Source organism: Schistocerca serialis, chromosome 8, assembly GCF_023864345.2.
Source record: "Schistocerca serialis cubense isolate TAMUIC-IGC-003099 chromosome 8, iqSchSeri2.2, whole genome shotgun sequence".
In the NCBI taxonomy this organism is placed as follows: Eukaryota; Metazoa; Arthropoda; class Insecta; order Orthoptera; family Acrididae; genus Schistocerca; species Schistocerca serialis.
In genome coordinates, this window is record NC_064645.1 from 434317176 (window position 1) to 434344164 (window position 26989).

Below are 26989 nucleotides of genomic sequence, written 5' to 3' on the forward strand. Positions count from 1 at the left end.
TTCGATACTTACGATTGCTGACGCGCTGCAATGCTGAAAGTTCTTAAATTCTTACCAGCATGCTAATCTGCTTAACAACAAGTCAAGGATATCCTTTCTTTAAATATCGGAATCCTATAATCTTCAAAATCTGTTTGTTGTTCTTCACTTGATGCTTCTGATACAGTTTCTGTTACTGCCTGTACTTAGTTAGAATGAAAGTCACTTTCCTTGTCCTGTAACAGTTTATCACGATGTCTAGCGATCTGCACACGCCTTTGCAAGACACGAATAACTACACTTAATCTAATCACTTCATCGTCAAAGCAGGTCTCTGTTGACGATTCAGATAAACCTGGGACTGGAGCGTTGTTCTGGCTGCTTCTGTGCCACGGGAGTGTTTTACAGCTTTAGACGGATTGTCGAAACTTTGTGGGAGTTTTCTCATCATCGTCCGTCCAGGTGGCTTATTAGCAATGTCAAATAGTGTGGGTACTACATTCCACACGAGTTTATTACTGTCTGCATTCATGAACTGGTTTTGTTCGAAGTGTAGCGAACAAAACTTAACATTATTATAAAGGTAAATTCGGGTATTTTTTCATAAGATCTTCTCGTCTGCTGTTCACTAACCATTTTCTGCTCCTAAAACGAAACATTAATCATTAATACACATGTAGTTTGCAAGCGAATCCTGGCGACACACTTTAGTAACATTACGTTATATACCTCTCACGGTCTATAGGAAACCTAAGAACGGCCGATGTGATATCTTATTCTTGTTGTTGCTGCAATTTATTGCACTACAGACGGTCTTGTTTGTAAAAGAACCATTGTACAAACCAAAATAAACAACTACTATTCCCTTTCGCTTTCACGATCGCGCCGCATTCAGCAGCAATACTTACTAGCCGCTTGGCACGCTGCTGGCGCCGTAGGCAACAAAACCGAGGCGAAGTGTCGCGACTGTTATGTTAGACTGTGGTTTTGGTGACATATTGACTTGTAGCCTAGTCCACTTTTTTACATTCGTGCCATAATTTAATTGGTCGATTTCAGCCGAACGCCAGTTGGAGTGTACTCAGTTTAGTTGCACATGTACCTGACCGTAAATAGGTATATCTTTCTTGTGACTTAACCCACCTTTGACAGCTACAGAGCCTTCAGCCTCTCAATCAGTGTGTTCGGCAGGAAGGAGTGGAGATGTGGAAGTTGCGTGTGTATGTGATTTGTAAATGGAAACTTCGACAGAATCATGCATTGTAAACATTTTTGTTTAAAACGGACCGAAGGCGATGAAAACATCGTGTATTTAAAGAGTATACTTCACAATGTTCATTGTCGCTCTTAATCTGGAAGAAATCCGGTGTGCAACAAGTAAAACAATATTTCCTTTCTTTACACTTAATGTTTGAGAAGGGTAAGAGTTTACACTGAAACCTACAGGATGGATGGTATTGTGGAATACCTAAAAAGTCCAAGCTTGGTAGCAAAAATTCAGTTGTATTTTGGCGTGTTTCCGAAGAAAGTACTCTATGACAAATGCGAATTAAACGGACTGACGAAGTCACTTAACACCTTGCAGTCAAAAAGTGCATGTAATATTCATAACAGAGTGGGAAACCAATGTTCTGGTGTTGTTAGTAACGGCCGCTCTGATTCAGAAGGCCTAATAGGTACAGAAAGTAAACAAGACTGTCCGGAAACAGACGTGGATGATGAAACAGTTTCTTCGGAATCTGAAACCGAAGCTAGTGATTATGTCGTTACTAAGTTGTTCTGGCATTATTTGTTCATTGTTGGGACGGCATTAGGTGACGAAATATTTTATGCCTCCTTTATTCCCTTTTGGTTTTGGAACATTGATGGTGCTGTCGGGAGACGAGTTGTTTTAGTGTGGGCGATTATAATGTATATTGGTGAGTGTTTCGGGCCTAATGATATGCATGTTATAGAAAATGTGTAAATTCGTTTGATACATCCTAATTTTCAGGCCAAAGTATTAAGGATGTTGTTCGCTGGCCTCGTCCATCATACCCGGCCATCAGATTGCAAAAAAAGTGGGCGCAAGAATATGGAATGCCATCGACTCACGCAATGGTTGGTGTTTCCATACCATTTTCTGTTATCCTGTACACAATGAACCGGTATCAGGTATGATTGACATACTTCAGGCAAATAATGTAACTAAATTTGAAGCGATAATTTACAACATATACTTTTCTTTCCAGTATTCAGTCAGTCTAGGACTCATAGTTGCTGTCGTCTGGTGTACAGTTATATGTGTTAGCCGGCTGTACCTGGGAATGCACTCCGTTCTAGTAAGAGACTATTACACTTTATTTCAGACGCATTTTGTGAGAATTAAGTATTAACAAAAATAAACTGGGAGATTCTCTCAGCAACATCTCATAGCATTATATTCCTATTTCAGGATATTGTTGTCGGTCTTATGTTAGCCATAGCCTTGATGTTTCCCGTAGTTCCCATTGTGGACACGTTAGACCATCATCTTCTTACAAATAAATGGTCACCTGGATTTGTCATGCTGGTGTCCATATTGGTGATGGTGTTTTATCCAAGCAGTGACAGATGGACACCAACTCGGTAAGTACATAACAAATGTTTAATACGTAGACACACATCAGCCATATAACTTAAATCATTCTTATTGGAGTCTGATCAGTTTTTTCATGTTGAAAAGTTTGGCTGCCTTGTTATTTAAATATAGTGTGTTATATTTTGATTTCTGAATAACATCCAAATCTAATAAAGTCCTGTATGTTCTCTACAGTATAAAAAAAAATTAAATTATAATTTAGAAAATTAAGATGGCCTGGCTTTCATACTCTTGAGTTCTTTGGTGCCATTCATCATTACATAGTAATTTCCATTCCCTTTAATGCTAAACTCTTAACACACAAGCACGGTAGAGTTTTGGGTGCAAGTGAAATTGTCAGATTGCCAGTACCTTTGTATGTATTATGCCTTTGGTAGTAGGAGCTGTATTTCTATAGAAGCTACAACTCCTGCATAATAGTTGTAAAACAAAGCTTAGTGCTATAGACAGAGATAGTTAATTATATCTTAGGCTGTCCAAAGGATAATGGTGAAGCACTAGACTGCTGTGGTAGGATCTTATCAAAAGATATCGGCATTACGGAAGCGTCGGATTCCACCCGTCTGCTCTGACCCATGATATCATCAGTATGGCAGAAGTGCCTACTTCCAGCATATACAAAATTATGATGTTGTCACTGCATACAAATGCCAACAAATGCGAACAATCATAAAAACTACCCAAGAATGTCTCGCTCCAACAATAAAATGAAACTGATGGGACAGCTGCGGGAAATAGAGGGTTTAGGGTGGGGCAATCTAAATGTATGACAGTACAAAACATCACACCATCCCAAACAAGTATTATTAAAAAAAAAACGCAACTTATGACATAACAGTACAGCCCCAAAACCAACAGGAATTGTACACTTCACTCAACCTATACCGCTCAAACAAAGTCCACAATACCAAAAAACCAACATCTGCCATTCTGAAAAGGGGAATTGGACGTCCCTTAGACCAGTATAGCTCAAATGAAGCCCTCATTGGCAACAAACCAACACCCTCATCTATGAAAAGTGGAATCGGACATTTCCCTTGACCTATGAAGTTGAAATGCAGCTTTCTCTACCTACTGACAAAAAAAAACCTACAAACTTCATACACCTATGTAACACAAAACACCACCAAAACCCCCATAGTCACTAGATCGATTAAAACACAACATAAATTCTGTAACTATAAATGTCAGTTACCATAGAAAAAAAAAACCACACACACACACACACACACACGAAAAGAAAATACATGATGACAAACACCAAACTGACCAGGCCTAACAAAAATTCCAAACGCATAAATAAAAGAAGCAGAAGAAAAAAAAAAAACAACTTGCTGAAAAACAGTGCAAACACTTCCATATCCACATTACAGCAGTGACTGTCCTGACTCAACCCTTCATTATTGCAGTGATAAACAAGACTTAAATGAACCCAATACCACACTTTAACTCAACACATCAATATCCACCACCAGAGTCCACCGTCAAATACAACAACCCGACTAATCAAAATCACTGCACCGTAGTGCCGTCTCACACACACCACCATTACGTCATTGGTCAAAGCAGGCGGGTGGAATAACAGGCTTCCAATGATCCAAGATATCTCTTAAAACAAAAATAAATTCTCATTGTATCTTAAGGGTTTCAGTGTCGGAAAGTTAGTGCCCAAACATTTGTGGACCATACAAGAACTGAAATTGGGGGTAGCAAAGTGAAAGCAGTGTGTTGCAAAGGAAGCCCTGGAAGTACTGTCCAAGTTTAATTCTTGCGCAAGTGCAGATATATGTGACTGTGGCATTGAGAAACAGCTGAAATCACTAAAATTGAACAAGGCACCAGAGCCTGATGGAGTCCTTGTGAGATTGTGTGCAGAATTTGCAACTGGGTTACAGCCTCACTTAATTGTAATGTACTACTTTGGGAGGGAACAGGTATCTAGTTGCAGTTATCTGTACTGTAGTGCAGTCTAAAAAAGGCTACACAAGTATCCAGTCAAATCTTAATTGATTTCAAATTCATAAATAGCCTGGCAACTTCCTTTAAATGTTCACAAATGTAAAACTAGACACTTCACAAAGTACAGAAATGTAATGTTCTGAGACTACAGTGAATGAGTCAGAGTTGGAATTGTGCAAATACGTGGGTCTGCTGATTTGTGGGGAAGTGAAAGCGAATAATCACAGTAGGTTGTCACAGGTGGCAGACTTCAGTTCATTGGTAATGGAAATACAGTAAGCCGATATTGATTCCTTACAGACCATTGATCAACTGTTTTAGACTAGTTCTCTGGTTTGTCAGATGTATACTAGACAGGAATTAGATAAAACATTGAAAACACAAAAAGGACAGGACGAATAGTTGCTGCTTGGTTTGACTCATAAGGGACCATCACAGAAATCCTGAAAAACCTGAATCCCCTGTGTATCACTCCCTCAGGGAACACAAGGACACCAAGCGTGGTGGCGCAGTGGTTAGCACACTAGACTCGCATTCAGGACAGTGGTTCAATCCCGCGTCTGCCCATCCTGATTTAGGTTTTCTGTGATTTCCCTAAATCTTTCCAGGCAAATATCAGGAGGGTTCCTTCGAAAGGGCACAGCAGACTTTTTTCCCCGTCCTTCCCTAATCCGATGAGATCAATAGCCTCGCTGTTTGGTCTCCTTCCCCCCCCCCCCCCCCCCCCCCAAGCAACCCAACCACAAGGACAAAATTAGACTAATTGCTGTGTTCACAGAGGTGTTTCAGCAGTCATTCTTTTTGCACTCCATATGTGAATGGAAAAGGAAGAAACCCTTCATGCACTTTATAGGGGTTTGCAGTGGGTGTAAATGTTTTGTTCTGGATGCATTCACAGGTTTCCATTTTAATGTGCGGTATTGAGTTCGCTTTGCAGGATAGTAATAACAAAGTCCTGTCTTACACACTTGAGCTGCTTGCATTGTAGAGTCTGTTTCATAAAATGTGATGCGCAGAGGAATAAAGCACACAGTGACAACAAATCACATTAGTTGTGATATCAGCCACAAGTACCGTCCACAGCCGACTGTTGTAACCAGCATTTCTAGCAGTCTCATAACAGTGAACAGAAGGCTCAACCAACCACATTCTCTGGTTGTGAGTACGGTAGATTTCCTATAAATAATTAGCGGTCAACCACTTTATTCTGATCTAAGTATGTGCAGCACTTATATTTGACATGCTTCCCATGTGTCAGAGTAAAATAGCTATAGTGTTTTTGTTTTCAAGCCACAGACAGAATTTTTCCCTAGCGGTCTGTATATGTTGTCTGGCAGAGGATGTGACCAATGTTGCTACCGACCAGTATGGCAGTATGACATATTATCATGCGTATTTTTACTATTGAAGTATCAACATGCCTGGTGAGCAGTGGTCATTTTTGGGTCGGAATGCTAATGTTTTAATACCTACAAAGATATTAAAAAATGTGAGAGTATAAGACTATGGCACCTTTTTGGTTATCGACTTTACAGTCTCTAACCCCCAAATTGTGAGTTTGCTACAATGGTCAGTGTGACAGTATTTGTCATTGACCACTATCCAGTGGTCACTTCAATTTGACCACTGACAAACAATGTATGATGTTGGGCTCTTCGAAGAGCCAACTGGTAGTTGTGTACCTTTGCTTCCATCTTTGTCTCCTCTGTCACACTGCATTGATGAGATTGTGGGGATATCTCTGATGTGATCACTCACACCTCATTTCCGTGAGCCCATTCTGCAGCCAGCCGGTTCTGTAGAGGACCAGAGACATCGCAACAGCTATTCATTATCATTGGACGGCCTGGAAACATCTTAAATGGCTTCTTTACAGACAATCCTCATCACCTTCAAGTTCGTCAGTGTTAAGGCTAATTATTAAATTAATTGCAGTAAGAAGAAAGTCTGGTAGCACTATGCCTCTCCTTGGGAACATATGTCTCTTCATCACAGGTATGGGCAAAGCTCTGTAGTCTGATGGGTCATTAAAGATTAATTGTCCCATGTTACCTCTTTCACGGTGATACATCTACTGACGTGTAAATTTTTGCCGAACATCTTGCTGCCTGTTTTGCAACTGCACTGGTGTCCTCTTCTTACACACCTACCTTTCACACACATAAGAACGCCAACTTAAAGACTCCATCGAATCAGTGTTGTCAGCTGTATTTGACTTAAAGATATTTTTCCTCCACAATGGTGAGATAGTATCATTGTTCCAGTCTTTAAACTATGCAAAAACCCGGTGTCCATAGACAGCTGCTGACTGATTAGCCTCACCGACGTGCTCTGCAATCTGTTTCAAAGGGTGGTAACTGGCCCTTGCCGATAGAAGTGCATGACACATGACTTTGCGGCTGAAAACTGGAAGCCTTGGGTTAGAGACCATGACTGCGCCTTGTGGATGGCTCCCTGGAGGCACCACTCAGCAACAACAGTACTGGAGCAGCAGTACGAAATGCAGAAGTCGACTGCATACAGAGAAGGTGAGACGGAGGGCCGGACAGCTACTGCTAGGCCGTTAATGGCCACTAAAAATAGAGAGACACTCAATACAGAGCCCTACGGGACTCCATTCTCCTGGATATGGATGGAACTATGGGAGTCACCAACTTGGACACGGCAAGTACAGAGTGGCAGGAAGTTTTGGGTAAAAATGGGGAGTGATCCCCAGAGACCCCACTCATACAGTGTGGCAAGTCGTGTCGTATGCTTTATGCAACTCAAAAACGACGGCAATCAGGTGGCGTTGCCGTCTAGAAAAGGCTGTTTGGATGGCATACTCGATGGACACAAGGTTATCAGTAGTAGAGCGACTCTGACAGAAGCCGTTCCGACATGGGGCCAGCAAGCCACGTGACTCCAGGACCCAACCCAACTGCCGACATACCATACGTTCCAGCAGCTTACAAAGAATGTTGGTGAGGCTGATGGGCCAATAGCTATCCACATCAAGCGGGTTTTTACCGGGTTTGAGCACTGGAATGATGGTGCTCTCCTGCCATTGCGATGGAAAGACGCCATCGCACCAGAGCCGGTTGAAGATGACAAGATGATGTCGCTTGTAGTCAGATGAGATATGTTTAATCATCTGGCTGTGGATGTGATCTGGCCCAGGGGCTGTGTCGGGGCAATGTGCAAGGGCACTGAGGAGCTCCAATTCTGTAAATGGGGAGTTATAGGATTCACTGCGGCATGTGGTGAATGAGAGGACCCCTTCCAGCCGCCGTTTGAGTGTGCGAAAAGTTGGGGGGTAATTCTCCGACGCAGGGTCTCCAGCAAAGTGCTCAGCAATCGCATTTGTGTCGGTACATAACTCGCCATTTATGTTAAGACCGGGGACAGCTGTTGGAGCCTGGTACCCAAAAAGACGTTTGATCTTTGCCCAGACTTGGGAAGCTGACGTGTGGCACCCAATGGTGGAGACTTATCTCTCCCAACACTCCTTCTTCCATTGTTTGATATGGTAGCAAACACGGGCACGGAGCCGTTTAAAGGCTATGAGGTTCTCCAGGGAAGGGTGCCGCTGTAGAGCTGGCTGACGCTCCGTAATTGCTTCAGTAACTTCCAGCGACCACCGAGGGACTGCCTTACTTCTCGGGCACCCTAAAGAGCGAGGGATCACGTTTTCTGCAACAGAAACAATTGTGCTAGTCACTTGCTCAACCATCACATTGATGTTACCGTGTGGGGGAGATTCAGCGGTGACAGTGGAGGTGAAAGTCCCCCACTCCACCTTGTTCAAAGCCCATCTGGGTAGGTGTCCGTGTGCCTGATGCTGGGGCAGTGACAGGAAGAGGGGGAAGTGGTCACTACCACACAGATTGTCATGTACTCTCCAGTGGATAGATGGGAGAAGTCCTGGGCTGCAAATTGATAAATCAATGGCCGAGTCACTACCATGAGCCACACTGAAATGTGTGGCAGCCCCAGTATTTAAGAAGCAGATGTCGAATTGCGACAGTAAAGTTTTGACATCTATGCCTCGGCCAGTAAGCATGGTACAACCCCACAAGGGGTTATTGGCATTTAATCTCCCAGAAGTAGGAAAGGTTTAGGGAGTTGATCAAATAGTGCAGCTAATACATTCAGGGGTACTGCACCATCTGAGGGAAGATATACACTGCAGACAGTTATTTCCTGCGTCGTCCTTATTCTGACAGCCACAGCTTCAAGAGGGGTTTGAAGGGGCACACGTTCACTACAGACAGAGTTTAGGACATAAACGCAAACACCACCTGACATTGGATTATAGTCGCTACGGTTCCTGTGATATCCCTTACAGCCGCGGAGGGCAGAGGTCTGCCTTGCTGGGAACCAGGTTTTCTGGAGGGCAATGCAGATAGCAGGTATAAAGCTTGACAGATGCCATAGCTCAGCCAAGCAGTGGAAAAAACAACCACAGTTCCACTGGAGGATGACATTGTGAGACTGGGAAGGAATGGAACATTCAATGAGGCAGTTTACACCTCGGTCACCTGCTGACACTGATTTATTGCCTGATCAGTCTGTATCCATTGTTTCTGAGGGTCTGGTGAGATCTAGGTCCTCAGTGGACACCAAAATCTCCACCCCATCCTCAGCTGCAGAGCTTGTAGGTAGCGGTGGCGTGGGTGCCACCGCAATTTCCTTGGTCTTAGGGGTTTTCTTTTTGGATTTCTCTCACTGCTTCTTGGGTTTCCCTGGCTGGGAGGACTTCACTGGCTCAGTCTCCGGGACTGAGGAGGAGCATGAAGCCCTACGACCAGCTGCTTTCGGGCTCTTCAGTCACTGGAGGGGGTCGTCTTTCCCACTAGAAGAAACCTGGGAAGGGAGTGACCCAAGGGACCCCTTCCTTGCGAGAGAAGCCAAAGAAGACTTACACTTCTCCGGCTTAGAATTGGGAACGAATGTCCCCAATGGTAGGGTGGTGTTGCTCCTGAAGTACGTGGTGCAGGAGTAACAGGGAGGGAAATGCGCCCCCCCCCCCACCCCTCCCGCCATCAAGGGGGCAGGTGTAGTCTTCCAGTTCTGAGAGGTGACCTAGGTTGGCGGAGCTGATTATGCCAGAACTGTTGGAGCGGCGGTGTAAGACAATGTCATACGCACAGGATGCAGGTGTTCAAGTTTTCTCTTAGCCTCAGTGTAGGTCAGTTGGTCCAGGGTCTTGTACTCCATGATTTTCCTTTCTTTCTGGAGAATCCTGCAGTCAGGCGAGCAAGGCAAGTGGTGCTCTCCGCAGTTGACACAGATGGGAGTCGGGGCACATGGAGTATTGGGATGTGATGGGTGTCCGCAATCTCGGCATGTGACGCTGGAAATACAGCGAGAAGACATATGGCCGAACTTCCAGCACTTAAAGCACAGCGTCGGGGGAGGGATATGGGGCTTTACATCATACTGGTAGACCATCACCTTGACCTTCTCGGGCAATTTATCAATGCACCGGTGGCAACCTGATTATCCTTCGGACCTCTGTGGACGTGCTGGACGAAATGTACACCTCGCCGCTCTATATTAGCGTGCAGCTCATCGTTGGACTGCAAAAATGGTCTCTGTGAAATATGATACCCTGGACCATATTTAATCTTTTATGTGGCGTGATCGTTACAGAAACATCCCCCAGCTTGTCATAAGTGAGTAATGCCCGTGAATGGGCGGAAGATGCTGTTTTGATCAAGACTGACCCATATTTCATTTTGGACAAGCCCTCCACCTCCCCGAACTTGTCCTCTAAATGCTCAAAAAAAAATAAATAAGGCTTAATCGTCATGAAAGATTCCCCATCAGCTCTCGAACATACAAGGTACCGGAGCGAATAAGATCCACTGCCATCCTTAGCCTGACGTTCCTCCCATGGTGTGGCCAGGGACGGGAACGATTTGGGGTCGTACTTCTGTGTGTTGAATTGAGCTCGTGTTCGCTTAGAGATTGCTGGTGTTTCATTACTAGCAAGAGATGATGAACTACGCTTCATCGCGTTTCATCCGCCCTGATGCCGCCGACTCCAACCAGGGGCCCTCCTCACGGGTGCCACCCAGCCGCTGCAAAGGCCACCTGGCAGGATGGCCATTGCCAGGAGTCCTGATGCCCCAGGGTGATGGGCATCTACCTCTTGGCATACGTGGAGAGTTAACGGCGCAGGCATCAGCAGAGTGATCCCTGTGTGGTCAGGGGGCTACAACCAACAGGGTACACGGCGGCCCCACCACAACGGACTGGCTACCGTGCTGGATATCAGGTGCAAAGAAGTCCATGGTCATTCTCGACGCAGAAATCGACACTGCATAGTGCATGGTGGAAAATGCATCCAGGGAGGTGTTCTCGCCCAAGAGATGGAGAATAGGCAGGACTGCAATGCGATGACGAGAAAGTGGGCTAAAGATCTCAATGCACGAAGGACACGATGCACCTTGTAAGGCGCCCTTCCCCAATTGGCTCGCCCTTCAGGAACATTTTGAAGAGTGGAGGTCAAACCCTACAGGGGACCGTTACATCTTCTTCTTCTTCAGTAGCTCTACAGCCCTTGGTGAGCCTTGGCTTCTTCAACAATCTTCCTCCACACTTCTCAGTTATTTGCTGCTCTTTTCCACCCCAGGACTCCCATATTGGTGATATCCATTATTACCTCATCGATCCATCTTCTTCTAGGTCTCCCTTTTCGCCTAACTGAATGGATCATACCTTTCATCATTTTCTTTGGAATTCTATCCTCTGCCATTCTCTCAAAGTGTCCTAGCCATCGTATTCGCTGTGATTTCACAAATTTTACTATGTCCCTGCCTTGTATTAACTCTTGTAATTCGGCATTGTAGCGTATTCTCCAGCCTTCTTCCTCCCTTATTGGCCCATAGATTTTGCGTAGTATTTTCCGCTCAATGCTTCTTAGAGCATTTTTATCGTGTTCTGTCAACATCCATACCTCTGAGCCGTATGTGATAACTGGGCGGACTAGGGAATTATATATTAGCAGTTTAGTTTTTCTTGTAACAAGGCTATTTTTGAAAAGCTGCATATTTGCAAAGTAAGCTCTGTTTCCTGCTTGTATTCTTTCTCTTATAGCCTTTCCAATACTGTTATCATTTGTTATTAGGGCTCCCAAGTAATTAAAAGAGGACACTCCATTGAAGCATTTCCCATTGATGATTAGGTTTTTAGGGGTTCTTCTGGCCTCAGATTGTGACATTACCATATATTTTGTTTTCATTTACTATGAGGCCAATTTTTAAGGCTTCTGTTTCCATTGCCCGGTATGTCTCTAGGAGTGTATTGGTATTTCTTCCTACTATAGCAATGTCATCAGCGTATGCACATATCTGGCTAGTTTTCATAAATATGGTGCCTCTTTTGTTGATTTTATTTACTGCACTATGCAGGGCTGTGTTGAATAGGACAGTGGAGAGACTATCCCCTTGCTTCACACCTTTATTAAAGTCAAAGCTATCACTTGTTCTGCTAAGGACCTTTACTTTTGCTCTTGTCTCTGTCATTGTCATTCTGATTAGTCTTATTAATTTAGCACATATTCCAACTTCTTTTAGTACTCTGTATAGTTCTTGCCGATTTATGCTGTCAAAGGCTTGTTTGAAATCGATGAATAAGAAATGCAGATCTATATCATATTCATAGAACTTTTCCATCATTTGCCTTATCACAAATATTTGATCAGTTGTTCCTCTGCCTGGTCGAAAGCCACACTGATATTCCCCTAGTATGCCTTCTGCACACTTCCGTATCCTTTCGTTTAATATACTTGTGAAGATCTTATAAGCTGTACTTAGGAGTGTTACACCTCTATAGTTTTCACATGCTGTTCTGTCCCCTTTCTTATAAATGGGGACTATTATTCCAATTTTCCAATTATCTGGCATAGTTTCTGTTTCCCATATATCTGATATTAGTGTGTGCAGTTCCTTTATTACAGCCGCACCACCAGTTCTTATTAATTCAGCAATTATGCTGTCTTCCCCAGGGGCTCGATTGTTTTTTGACTTGTGCACAGCCTGGGAGACCTCTTGTAGTGTTGGCTTTCTTGCCTCATTGGTTTCATTGTCTACTTCCAGCTCCACTCTTCCCTCCTGTGCAGAGGTCTCTTCATCTTCTAGGCTGGTGCTTAGTGTATCTTTGACCGTCACATAAAGGCTGAAAAATGGTCAGTTGGAGACCACCTGTCCGGTAAGCCGTACTGGTAAGAAGACAAAAGGTCCTGAGATTCAAGGACTCAAATATCTTGGAGCCAAATCAATTAACACCTGGAGGAGATAGTGGTGTTATGGGCAACTGAAGTGTTGAAGCAATTGGTTAGGGGTGGAATCGGGGCCAGGAGGTGAATCACGGGAAGAAAAGATGGCCAGAAGAAGCTCCCATTCAGTAAAAGGCTCATTGTAGGATTTCACCTCACAAGGGGTGAAACATAAGTGGGAAGCTTCAGCCCTTTGTTTCTGGAGGAAGTGGAAGGCAGATGAGTAAGAAGGTGACACAAATGCTTTTGTAAAATACGTTGCAAGGTGTTCCACAAGAACTGATGGATCTGGCCATCTGGAAGGGCAGAATGGAAGACTGCTGCTGACAGCCTTGGAGGGTATGGAGTGTAGCCTACATCTGTGACGAAGGGACAGAAGAACCTATAGAGGAGACAGAGTTCCCAATACACCTGTTTGCTCTATTTTATTAAGTAATGGACTTTGGTGCAAAGATGTTTGAAGGTAATAAGACTGGTGTAGGACGGGTGCCACTTACGATGTTGTAAGGTGTGACGATCATGGGTAGCGGTGGCAATGGGATGCTCCACCAAGGAACTGGCCGACGGTGAACTGGGCCTGTCAAGTGGGGAATGGCAATGCCAGCAGTGCGGATTATCTTACTGGACACATCACAGACAACTTCATCAATATGACCTGCAAAGAAGGTGGAAGGTATATGGAGGCCAATGAGCATGATGGAAGGCCCAGTGGGGTAACATGGTCAGCAGGAAGCATGAAGGGAACAAGAGAATCAACGAGAAGTGGTCACTAATTCATCGCATGCAGTCAGGGTAAGGGATGAAGAAGGGGAGGGGAGGAGTGATAGACCAATGGCAGAAAAGTGCCTTATAAAACACTAAAATGAGTAGGGAAACCATCATTAGAAAGGCATAGGTCGTGGTCCGCAAGAAAGTGGCCAATGAGGAGCCGCCCAATTAGATGAAGAAGCACTGCCCCCACAAAGGGTGATGGGCATTAAAATCTCCAAGGGAGAGGAAAGGAGGGGAGAGCTTTTGGAGGAGGACAGGTAGGGCAGCAGATGTAGATGTCCTGCCAGGAGGGAGACAGAGATTGCAAAATGTGTCGGCAGAGTCCAAGTGGAATCCGTATACTAACAATATGTGTATGGAGTAATATGCAAACGCCACCAGAAGCTCTCAAAGGGCTGACCCAGTTCTGACAGCAAGCAAGACACCCAAGAAGGGTCACTGAGTGAGCCATCACCAAAATGAGATTCCTGGAGAATGAGAAGTTGCCGAGTATAGGCAATAAGGGATTGATTGCAACTCTGAGAGGTGATAGTAGTATCCACTGAGTAATCACAGGTTGCAGCCAATCATGACACTGGTTCACCATCTGTCACAAATGATGATGGGGTGACATCCATAAATAAGATTGTCAGACTCAGGTTGCGAAGGCAGAGATGGCATCTCTGGCGGCACTGGGGAGAGCCTTGGCCTGGGATTTACGTTTCTTCTACTTCTCTTTCATAGGTTGAGGAGGGCAGGGCACAAATGGACAGCAGGCTTCTGCAAGCTCCAGAGTCTAAAGAGAGCAGGCGACTTTGGGGCGCACAGACTGTATCCACAGCAAACAAAGGCTTTGTGGGGGTGAATGTGTCCCCAGTCCATCCTAATGCAGACTAGGAATCAGGAAAGGTGTTTCACCCAAGCTAGTGAGCCTGGCCCTCCTCTCAGGGTTCAGCCTGGGAAGGGAAGGCTGAAGGGTCAACAGTCAATGATTTGTTTACCAGTCGGAGAGAGAGTTGTAAGAGAACAGCCAGATTTTTTGAGCTTGTTATGCTTCATGCACAGAGCATCTGCCCCAATATCAGCCACTCGATTCAGAAGGTCTTACCGTGGGCTCCACCCAGCTACAGCAAGCTTCGTACTTATTAATAGCTTTTGATAATTGATAATTGCATGTGAGGCATAAATGGTACGTTCCACACATTAAGCAACAAGCTGTATCTGTTACGTATTCTCGCCGACATTGAGTCGCATCAGTTTACTTAACTTCAGTTTAGTTTACTTGAAAGATTTATAAAGGTAGTTATTTTCCCTTTCCGTTTTTAGGGATAGGTATCTTAAAGTTCATAAAGGAAATATTAATTATTTTCCCAGCTAGCAAACAGTTACGTGAAACCAGCAATTTTAACTAGACATTGCTTGGAGTTCCCTCAAACAATTCACTATTAGATAGTAAAAACTGTTTGAAAACTCTGATAGGTAAAGCTGAAAATAGTCACTTTAACTTCATGCTATGTTATTTTCTTTTATCTATCACTGGTTCTATGTTTCTCTATCCAGTCTACAAAGCACTGCTTGGTATTCTTTATTTAATTTCAGTTTGTAGGGGAAGAGCTTATCTTATGGGAATGAAGTTTCCGTCTTATGTCTGCATCTACGTCTCTTCTCTACGTGGCGGAGGGTATATCCCAATGTACCAGTTATTAGGGTTTCTTCCCATTCCATTCATGTCTGCAGCGCTAGAAGAATGGTTGTTTGAATTGTAATCTTATCCATATTAGTCTTAGCGGTGTATTTCACTTTCATAAATGATCGGGCACACAGTTTAAATTAATCTGGTATATGTTGTTAAACACTTCTTTTTACACACAAATCACATAAGCAATCACCTACAGAGCTTATTCAGATTAGAGTTGGTCTAATACTGAACAGAACTGGACAAAATAGAGCTTACAATGATTGTCCTTGGCTTATGGTATATGCTATGAAAAAATCTAAGGTAGGAAGCTATAGCTTTCTAAACTTTGCAGTTTTTGCCGTTTTCTTCTCCTTTGTATTAAACTTATATTGAAAATTTCCAAATATTTTCTCAAAAGAACCAACTAACCTAAGCTTTATTTAACTTACAAAAAATGAGTGAGTGGTTACAGTATGTTCCACCCTTGGAGCAAAAGTCATTGAAGACCACTGAGAAACCCACTTCTGGAAAGTCACTTGTTTCGGCAATGAAGCTATCTGTTCTGAAGACCAGTGTAGCTTTAAGCCATAAACTGTTACTGAAAATGCAAAAACATGTACCTTGACAAACAATTTTTTATCTGTGCTACAGAGCACACAATCATAGATGGCTAGAATGTAACTGTCAGTGAGAGTAGAATGTAATGTTAACAAAAGTAACATTTCCTTGTCAAGCAGACAAAAAGAATAAAATCATTTTGCACCTGATTACAGTCTCACTTGTGTGTCCAAAGGCAACTCATGGTATAAAGAATAGCAAGAAATCTCACAGATCCGTATAACTGTAGCAATCAATATAACCTCGATTTTTATCTGAGGGATCTGATAAATGTTATACACATAGTATGGATGTCAACTTCCCCTTGAGGGAACCACCAAAAGCTTAAAGTAAAGGTTGAGGGGAGAACCTGTTACATCATGCCCTCAGAATAAATCCTCCCCCCAGGGGGCTTGCAGTTCTTTTGTGAGTTCATGCATGGTGCAGCCGGGGCCCAATCTGTTGTGGCCTATTCTTCCTTCCTGGTCTGCATTTCCTTCACCATGCCACTGCCTTCCCATCCTCACTCCTTCCCACCTGCCCCCTCCTTCCCCTCTCTTGGTGTTCTGATTTCTGCAACCTGGCTATCTGCCTGGTTCCTCCTTGGGGTCTAACTTCCACTTCTAAATTTTATGTCTTTAGTGTGAGCCGTTTGGGGAAGAACTCCCTCTCTGGTGTCTATGGTGTGAATTCCTCTCCCCCCCTTCCTTCCCCTGTTCCTTCCTAGCCGTAGCCCCCTTCTGTCCCACTAGGTCACAAATATGTGTAGCCAGTCCATGTGGTGTGGCTGATATGTACCCATCTGGCAGAGTTCCATGACAACACAGGGCTCACACAAGATACCTGATTTGTTGCACCTCCCCATGTAGGCCAAGGAGTCGTTGCTTATTCTGGAGCATTGAAAGTTGCGGCAATGGCTGCCATGCCAGATGGCCCTTGCTGTGGGTGGATGGCTCCTATGGGGAAAGCCCCTGGTTGGAGAAGGTGGTATCAGGGTGGATGCTTAGCGCATGATGCATATCAAGCTGCAAGAATCTGGCCATTCTCAAATGGCTCTCTCTTCAAGTGGTAAAGGATCATTGACTGGTGCTTCGTATGATCCTGCCATCTGCTATCTGCCCTCTCCATGGGAGAGTGGGGAGATGGACCATTCTGGTCCCTGGGATAGCATCTGGAGGTGTCTGCACTTTGTTTTGCATCAGTGTTATTGGTGACTGGATCCCCCCTTTGTACCGCCCTGGAAGTACCCACATTGGGCATTCCGCAGAGCCAGTTCCTTTATGTGTGTCTGCTGTGCACTTCTGCACCTCCCTTGGATTGCGTTGATGTGGTTGTGCAAGATGTCTTTGACACTATTCTTCACACTGCTGGCACTGCTGTCACCCTATCCACAGGTCCCCCACATTGTTGACCGAAACCATGGTGGACTGAGGACATAGCAGTCACTATCCAGAACCGCTGACAGACACTACAACAATTTAAATGACGCCTTTCACAGACTAATCTTATCACTTTTAAGCATCTCCATGCTAAGTCTCACTACCTTATTGAGCAGAGTAAAAAGGAATATTGGGAGTGCTACGTTTCCTCCCTGGGGATGTATGCCACTTCATCATAGGTTTCATCCAGACTCCGTAGTCATCTGGTCTGCCAGCGACAATCAACTGTCCAGGGTCTTCTCCTACAGGGTGCTCTGTGTACTGATCCATTAGTCCTTGCTGAACACTTCGCAGCAGCATTGGTGTCCCCTCCTGTTCTGCTACCTTTCCCCGGCAGTATCGACTAGTTGAAACTCCCCTATGTTTCAGTCCTCACCAAGCTGAAGCCTACAATGAACCCTTCACTGAATGGGAATTCTTGCAGGCTCTTACCTCTTCACATGACTCAGCCCCAGGCTCAGATTCCATCCACAACCAGATGATCCAACACTTGGACATTACCCAGAGGCAACATTTACTGAGGGTCTTCAACCACATTTGGCTCATTGGGTGTCTTCCCCTCGTAATGGTGAGACAGCATAGGGATACAGAGCAACATCTCTTGACAGCTACTGACTGATTAGCCTCACCGACTTACTTTGTAAACTGCGTGAGAAGATGGTTAGCTTCTCATTATGTTGGGTACTCGAATCTCAGGGCCTGTTGTCTCCATATCAGTGTGGCTTCCAGGAAGGACGATCTACAACGGACCATTTTCTTAGTTTGGAAACAGAAATCTGACGGGTCTTTGTAAACTCAGATACCTTGTCACAGTCTTCTTTGACCTACATAAGGTATACGACATGGCTTGGTGCCATCACATTTTCGTTACAATTCATGACTGGGCCTTTCATGGCTCCCTTCAGATTTTTATCCTCGAGTTTTTACCCCACCGGCGCTTCCAGGTTAGAGTTGGCACTTCACTTAGCACCCCTCGTATCCAGGAAAACAGTATCCCACAGGATTCTGTATTAAGTGGCACTTTCACCAACAGTGAGCTTGTAACTTCTGTTGGACCTGTGGTTACCCCAGCATTGTGTGACGACAGATTTTTGCATCTGGTGCAGCTCTTACTTGGTGGTATCCGCTGAATGCCAGCTCCAAGACACCATCTGGCAGCCCTCTGTGTGGGCAATTTCCATGGCTTCCAGTTTTCTCCCTGAAACCCCCAGTACACCCTAATTAATGCTCTCTGTCTCCTGGCCCACGTATCTTGGGGTGCAGACCGTGCTATTCTTCTCCATCTTTACTGTGCTTTGGTTTTGTCCACACTATATTATGGATGTCAGGCTTATGGCTAAACAGCTCTTCTCACACTGGAACTACTTGACTGTCTTCATCATTATGGGGTGTATCTGGCAATCGGTACATTTCACACTATTCCCACTGCAGAAGCAGAGATTCCCCCTCTACAAATACGATGGAGCCCACTCCTGGTTTCTTAGACAATTGCCATTTGATGATTTCCTGACCATCCCTTGTACCCCTTCCTCTTTGCAAGCAAGGGATGTCTCCTCCCTGATATCTGCCGTTGGGTGGGATTGCTGGCTGGAATGCGTCTCACTTCCCTCTGTCGGGATCATTTCCAATCACTGGAATGTGCTCCATATATTTCCTCCCGCACCCCTCCCCCCTCCCACCCATGGATGTTGCCTAGATTAGGACCAACCTGTTCCAGTATTCTAATGTCTCTGTCACCGCTATGATATTCAAGTGTCTTGTATATTCCATCCTCGAAGAGTTCCAGGGTGGTACCATCTTCTACACTGATGGTGCTAAACTATAGGAAAGACAGGATATGCTGTTACATCTCCTGCTGGCATGGAACACCATTTACAGCCAGGGTCATGTATGTTCACAGCAGAGTTGCTAGCCACTAACAGAAGTCTCCATTTTGTTACTCAGCCCTACCTTCACAGTGTTTTAATAAGTACTGACTCCGTGAGCAGCCTGCAGGCTATAGACCAATGCTACTCGCGTCACCCTTTGGTCTGTGCTATCCATAACCTCTCTGCCCTTAGCTGTGCCACCTGCTCAGTTGTCTTTCTCTGGGTCTCAAGTCATGTGGGCATCCCAGGGAATGAAGTGAAGTGGCTGGTCATTTGGCTAGTGGTGCAGATACTTGAGCCCCATTTCCTTTCATGATTCCAGGTGCAGATATAGGGATAGAAATTAAATCTCACTTTGCACAAAAGTGGAATGACATCTGGTGTGCTACTGCTCTTAGTAGTAAACTCCACACAATTGAAGTGACTACTGCAGGTTGGCACTCATCCTTCCACTCATCTTGGAAGGAGCCCACTGTCTTATGCCATCTATGCATCAGTCGTATGGATGCACTCATTGTTTTCCCTTGTGTAACAAGCCACCCTCACAATGTGACTGTGGAGTCACTCACGGTATCCCATATATTGGTGAAATGTCCCCTTCTTTTGGCACTTCGTACTAAGTATAGCATTCCAGATTTCTTGTCTGTAATATTAGCAGACGATTCACAGATGGTTGAACTGCTCTTCAGTTTCCTATTTAAAAGTGGTTTTTATTTTCAGTTATAAGGTTTTGCTTTACTCCTGGAGCAGAGCAGGATGGTTATGGTTGGGGCTTCTGTTCCAGTTTTCCAGTTTTTATGCCGTTTAAGCATTGGTCATACCTGACTCACCCATTGTTTCCTCCTATGTAATGACCCATCCTCACAATGTGGTTTTGGAGCCGGACTGACAATATCCCAGATACTGGTGGAACGTCCCCTTCTTTCGGCCCTCCGTGTTAAGTATAGTCTTCCCGATTCCTTAAATTTAATGTTGGCAGACGATCCACGGATGCTTGAACTGGTTCTCAGTTTCATCTGTGAAAGTGGTTTATATTTCCAGATATAAAGTTCTACTTTAGTCGTGGAGCAGGGGCAGGTTGGTTGTGGTTGGGACTTCTTTTCCAGTCTTCTTGGTCTGTAACCTCATAACCACCCCCATTTTTCCAGTTTTTAGATTTGGTCTTACTTTTTATGCCTTTTACTGTGTGTGTTTAATGTTTATTATTATATAATGTGACTCCTCTGATTGGATCTGTCCACTTTTAGCGGACTGTCTTTCTTCTGTGACTAATTTCAGAATTGTGGGACTGATGACCTCACCGTTTGGTCCCATAACCCCTCTCAATTAATCAACCAGTCAGTCCTGTGCCATAAGTTCGCCTCATTTAATAGTGGTACTGAATTGTCTTTAATGAAACAATTATCTGGTTGGTCCAATTCATAGATGCCATTATCAAGTGTGCTTTTGCAAATAGATTCTTTCGTACTGTAAATATGACAGCCTCATTTATCACAAATTTTCTGTGCTGTGTCATTATTCATGAAGTGGTAATGCTTTTCATCCTTCACTTCTTAAAGCAATTTTGTTTAATAGTCTCCAGTTATTGGCATATTGGAATTCTTGAAGCACATAATCATTGATTTGTAGTGATCCAGTAATCCATCCCATAGAATGCACCCTACCCACTCATTTTTCACTTTGAAATTCAAAGTATTTAACTTATTGGAAGTGAAAATTATTTTGGATGCATATTGTTTTCACTTTGAAATTCAAAGTATTTAACTTATTGGAATGAAAATTATTTTGGATGCATATTGTTCTACTAATTTGCAGTTCTCCATTCAAGTTTTAAGGAGTGCATCCAGCAAACCAGTTCTTAAGTAAAGTCCAGAATCTTCATGTACCTGTTTTAATTTTCCCCTTATGCTGTTGTTGTGTTCTGCAGGTGCATGTAAATTGCTGACTCAACTGATGTTATTTCCACTCTAATATCACACACTTTTGACTCGCCCTTTATTTCACCTGAGATGCGGTCCCATAGCTTCACATGCTGAAGATATGATTTGATAGCAGTTTGCCTTGTATTGTAATTCTCTCTTCCTTTCAGTTTCTTTGTTAACTGTTATGAATTCAGTCCCGTAGTTCCAGTTTTAAATAGATCACTGATCTTCATTTTGTTTTGTGATTTTATCAAACTGCATCTACTGTGTATGCTGGGCTCATAACCTGTGTGTTTTTTTGCTTCGATACTCAGTAAAGCAATTAAAGAAAGTGATAAAAGTTTAAAGAAAAACATAAGAACCATTTTATTGTAAAAAAAAAAAAAAAAAAAAAAAAAAAAAAATGTGCACACAGTATTCAGAATGAACAGATAACCTAGAATAAAAAGCTTACATGAAAAAATTAACAGCTAAGAGCATATACGAGGGTTGGAAATTTAATAGTGGCAACTATTTATTTACAGCTCATACAAAATAGATACATGTTTCAAAGTTTTACTGACCTTCAAAGTAGTCACCATCATTGTGTATAATCCATTGCCAGTGCTGTGAAAGTCGTAGGATGTTCGTAGCAGTGCCAGTTGTGTTGACAGTTCGAGCGGCGTGGGCTATTGCCCGACGAATTTGTAACAGTTCTGAAGCGAATGCCGTGAAGTTTTTCCTTCAGTTTAGAAATCTAGTTGAACTTACGAGGGCTTAAGTCAGGGGAGTGCAGTAGGTGGTATAGCACTTAGCAGCCCCATCAGTCAAACAAATCAGTAACAGCTTACACTGTACATGCTTGAGCATTGTCCTGCAAAATGATGGTTGGGTCCTGCAGAAAGTGTCCTCACTTCTGTCTCTATGCTGTTCATTTTTGGAACGCAACCTACAACCACCTTTATTGATAGTAACAAATTTCTTTTTATACATTTCAGTGTGAAATATAATACACTGTGTACAAAATCAAATGAAAGCCTTTTAGTGAAATAGCTGAGATAATTTTAATGTATGTGAGATTCTAAACATTTTTTTGGTATCAGCTATTTCTATAAGGAAAGGTAATGTCAGAGGAGGGTGTCCCATTACAATATCCCCCTCACAAAATTTGAAAACAGTGTGTTTACAATATTTTGTGAGACTATAAGGTTTGTCAAACAGTGTACAAATTGATGCCAAAAGGTAGATTATAGATGTATAGAAGTATCCGATACGTAATATATTATGGAAAACATAAGAAAAATATCTAGTCAAGTCATAATGTATACATATATCAGGATATGGCATTCAGATCTGGATCTGTGGAGCATACTGTCACAAGACAAATAACACCAGGTCAAAACTACAACATTGCAACACAAAACTATAGAAATAAATACAGAGATAATGTGAATTACTAGAATTACAATTTGCAAGTTTACATACATAAAATCACTCGTTCAAAATCTTCAAAAGAGAAGAGAAAAATTTCAGAGCCTAAGTGTATGACGAGTGAGCAGACTTGAAAACTCATGACGACGGGTACAGACCAGAAGAATATACCCACAGTCTTGAGTAGGAATCAATCAGCCACATAAACCATAGTATTTAAGGATATGTTGATTCATTAAAGGACAAAATAATGAAAAAATATTAGGGCCTAAGTTTGGGGATCAACCCATGAAACCAAACTACACCGGGTACAAACCAGTAAAACATGTTTCGACACAACAAACTGAATAAAGCTCATAATCAATCAGTAAGTTCAATTATGTGATGTATCTAGCCTCAGTCAATGGTTGTAAGCTCTACTATACTAGTGACACACACACACACACACACACACACACACACACACACACACACACACACAAAAAATCGCAATGACCAGGGGTACCCAAAACAGAGTTAAGCATAAACCTGCCCACAACTCAAGTTCCAATCAGATGCAATATTGTAATACTCAGGATAAATACAGGCAAACAGAGTCATAGTTAGCTTTGAATGATGACATAATTGAGTAGCCTGAGGACCAAACTCAGTGTATGAAAGCAGACATGTACACATCTTGTTATATTGTCTATACTAGTAAATGTCTTCCACACTATTTGCTAATTGTCCATACAAACTAACCTACATACATAAAAGCCTAGAAGGTTCATTTACAATTGATAAAAAATAAAATACATGCTGATTTAAAGTTACATGATGTATTGGAAAGTCAATTACCCTACTTGAAAAAACATGCATTAACGCAGAATAACACTGTTTTTGGCAGTCTTGGCTAATAATTCACAAATATCAGTCACAGTATGTTGTTAAAGATGCTTGAGTACATTACCCAGCACCTATGATCTCTTGTAAGTGGGCTGGTACAGCCATTCAGCACTGTGGGGAGAGGATCTGCCCACATCTCTCATTTTCCACCTCAGAGTTCTCATCACATGCTCCAATGGATAAGCAACTTCCTGCCTAGCATTCACATCAAATTCTGAAACGTGTTTTGTGTACTAAATACACTATTCAATACCTTCTTCACATCACACAAGGTATGCTCTCCCTCTCCCTAGTCCTTTTTCAAGTAGATCTTCTTTTGCAGGGTTCAGGCCTTCTGCTATGTGTAAGGCTTGAGGGCATATCTCTGTCTGATAATGTCTTACTTTCGTAGTGGTTGAAAGATTCTTTGTGTTTTGGATGGTTGTAGTGAGTGAGTGAGTGAGTGCGCGCGCTATATTAGTGTTGTTTATTTGTGCTCCCATAGCTGCTGCGTCTGTCAGACCAGGTTTTACCGTTTAAGTTTAATATCTCTGCCTTCTGATGTCATCCCGCTAGAAGCTGTTTTTGTTATTTTGTTTTCTCAATTCCCTTTGTGCACAAAATTAAATACACAATGTTTTGGTTGTGGTAATTTGTGTAAATTGCTTTTAAAAATCTTTTAGAGTATGTGTAATTACTGACTGGTTGACATTTTCTTTTCCAGTGGTGATACAACTATTGTCGTAAGTGTTTCTACTGGAATTCTGATTGGAGCATGGTTAAATTATCAGCTTGGCAATCTGTATGAATCATCTTTGTCACCTCCATACACCATCATTTGGCCTTCATATGAGATGTTGGGATTGGCAACACTGAGAACTGCTATTGGGTTTTGTTGCTTGATAGCTACAAGAGCTGTGGGGAAATCTGCTTCATATGCCACGGTCTGTGCCTTACTTCGCCTCAGTTCTAAAGAAATCAGAGAATCGCAGTACAGCATTGAAAATAAGCAGAAGATTATTGTCGAAATAAGTTATAAATATATCACTTACTTTTTGATGGGAATTAACACAGCATATTTGTTACCAAATGTTTTTCGCTTGATAGGAATAGAAAGGCCGACATTTTATACAGAAATATAGATTTTTCATGTTCCTTTGTGTACATCACAGATCTCAAAAATAATCTTTTATGCATATGATAATGTTTTGTTGTCTCTATCATTTCTGTAACAAGATACATAAAATTCAGATATATTTTTAATCCTCGGATTCTCTTTGAATAATAGTAATCATACTTGTTTTTGCCTTAAAAATTTGCATAGAAGACTGTAGAAACAATTTTCTGTGATTGGCACAGTTAGATCTTCACCATGTTTGTGAAAGGCTTTCCTTCTTTTAGTCTTTATTGGCAGTTAGGAACCGTAATCCTAGTCATTAAATTATAGACATAATGTAGCTCCAAAAAATTCAAATTTCTGTTAACATACTGCCTGTATGCCTGCTGTTTAATCAACTGCTTATTTATTGGTGCATTTATCTGCCATTGGTAATGTTGTTTTTTTTTTTGAAGCATGTATTTACAGAACAAAAATTGCCTCAGTTCACAAGTAACAAGTTGATTATTTGTACTAATCTGTATGAAGGAATATTAACATCTTATTTGATGAACAATGAGTATTAAAGCTAGGTTAAATATTAAATGTTATAGACTATAATGACATGATGAATCACTGATTTTTCTTTATACGTAGTCCAGTTTTTTTTTTGTAATTATTTGCAACCATTTGACACAGATGGTGTATTTAGATTAATTTGTCAGAATCTTGCCTCAGGAGCTATAGCTGATTGTTAAAACTGTGATGCTAATGCATTTAAATATGTTGTATAGATTTTGCTGTAATGATTAAGTTATTTATTTTTTACCTTGTAAGTTATTGGTGCAATGTGATCTTATTTAAGGTGCCAACATGAACAGTGTGGGGGATGGCTTCTTTTTGTCAGCCTTTTGCTTTTTGACAGCAACCTGTTCAGTTAGTCCAGCTTCTGTCGTAGATTACAGCTCATTCTCCAGAGAAGACACCTGTTCCTCTAGTTCAGTTTGTATGACCTGCGATGCTTCCAATCCAGATTTCAGGAGCATGACCACTTATGAGGATCAAATGAGGATGTCCGTATAGAACTGAATTCTTCTTCTTCTGCATTTCTTTCAGTGGGGAATTTTCTGCTATTAAACAGAGTAACTGCTTTTCTAATTTAAAAATGTTTTACTTTAATGAAATGTACCATGGCTTTTTTTAAAAAAAATGTGAAACTGTAACAGGGAATTCCAAAACACAGCCAGTGACGGTTGCTGTTATTATCATACACAAAGCATTATCAGATAATACTTCATACGTCTTTCCAGTTCCGTCACTTCTGTGAATGTCTTGTGCACTGTCCTCAGACATAGTATTCTCCTGTAGTTTTGTTTCTCTTGGTAGCAGGCCAGACTATCCACCAGTTTATCCTAGTTAGACAGGCAGATGATTAAGACATCCCAGTGAAGTCACTTCCAATTGACTCACAAACATCTGACTTGTGACCAATCTGATCTGGGTCAACTGCCACATGATATACTACCTCTTCCAGTGATTGGTCCCTATCCCAGGTAGAAGGTACTTGCACAATATCTTCAGAACCCAATTTCTCTTTGTTTTGCATTTCTTCCCCTTCAAACTATTTTCTTTGAGAAACACAATCAGTTTCTCCTTCTGTGATTGAAGAAGCAAAACCAAGATTGGATGTGTTATTAAGTGTTGAAAGAACTGATTCTGATAGCTTTGCAAAGAAACCATCTTTTGTCTCTTGCCTTAAGTCCCTCTTTTGATGCCAAAGTTTCTTGAAACTGAATACCTTGACTTTCTGCACATCAGTTGAGTGAAGTTCTAAGCTAATGCTTATTTCTGTTACTCATTTAACCTGAACTGATTGTTATCTTTTCCACTAGGAAAATCTACATGATACTGTTCAATAGCCATAGGTAACTTTGCTATATCACCTTTTGGTAAATATCCTTCTTTTAATCAAAAAATATTTTCTTCATTGTAATTGTCAGAGTTGCCACTGCATCTGAATCAAATTCTCCAGCAATGTTTGAGATAGTAACATTCTTTGAATCTTCAGTTCTGTCAACTTCCAGTAGTTCTTAGGAACTTTCTTATCTTTTAAAATATAGAAAATTTCATATATAAAACTTTTATTATATATTACTATATGTATCAATGAAAAATATTGTGAATTATATTCATGGCATTTGAAAGAAGTACCTGATACTTTAAAGTTTGTATTTATCATTTCGCATGTGGTTGTGTGGTGTATCAATGATTTACAGGCTTTAAACATTTTATACAATAAAATATTTATGGTGATTATGTTGCAATTGTTAGTTTTATTGATGACAACCTGCAAAATTGACCATCATAATCATGCAAAGTTAGTAACATGTGAACCTTTAGAAGCTACATATGAAATATTAAGATATGGCTGATTTACACCAGTTACACATTAGAATGTACACTTCAGTACACAGAATTGTACATTCCTGTTGTGTCAAGAGTGATGTGGGCATGGAGTAGCATATGCCTAATTGCAGTCTGCTC

General features: G+C 42.1%; 1 protein-coding gene across 1 annotated transcript; it reads left to right on the forward strand.

The window, feature by feature from the left end:
* Nucleotides 1-1135: 1135 nt before the first annotated feature.
* Nucleotides 1136-26703, forward strand: LOC126416465 (sphingosine-1-phosphate phosphatase 2-like). Its single transcript, XM_050084202.1, has 5 exons — nucleotides 1136-1898; nucleotides 1973-2133; nucleotides 2211-2300; nucleotides 2414-2586; nucleotides 24074-26703. Exons 1-5 carry the CDS (start codon nucleotides 1427-1429, stop codon nucleotides 24489-24491), a joined length of 1314 nt encoding a protein of 437 aa, XP_049940159.1. The 5' UTR covers nucleotides 1136-1426; the 3' UTR covers nucleotides 24492-26703.
* The last annotated feature ends 286 nt before the right edge of the window (nucleotides 26704-26989 follow it).

What these genes read in the sequence shown, in the direction of transcription:
- LOC126416465 (XM_050084202.1), top strand. Translation starts at nt 1,427, where the DNA reads ATGGATGGTATTGTGGAATACCTAAAAAGTCCAAGCTTGGTAGCAAAA. An exon ending in GGCGATTATAATGTATATTG is followed by an intron (nt 1,899 to 1,972) that starts GTGAGTGTTTCG and finishes CCTAATTTTCAG; the next exon opens with GCCAAAGTATTAAGGATGTT. An exon ending in GACAGATGGACACCAACTCG is followed by an intron (nt 2,587 to 24,073) that starts GTAAGTACATAA and finishes TTTCTTTTCCAG; the next exon opens with TGGTGATACAACTATTGTCG.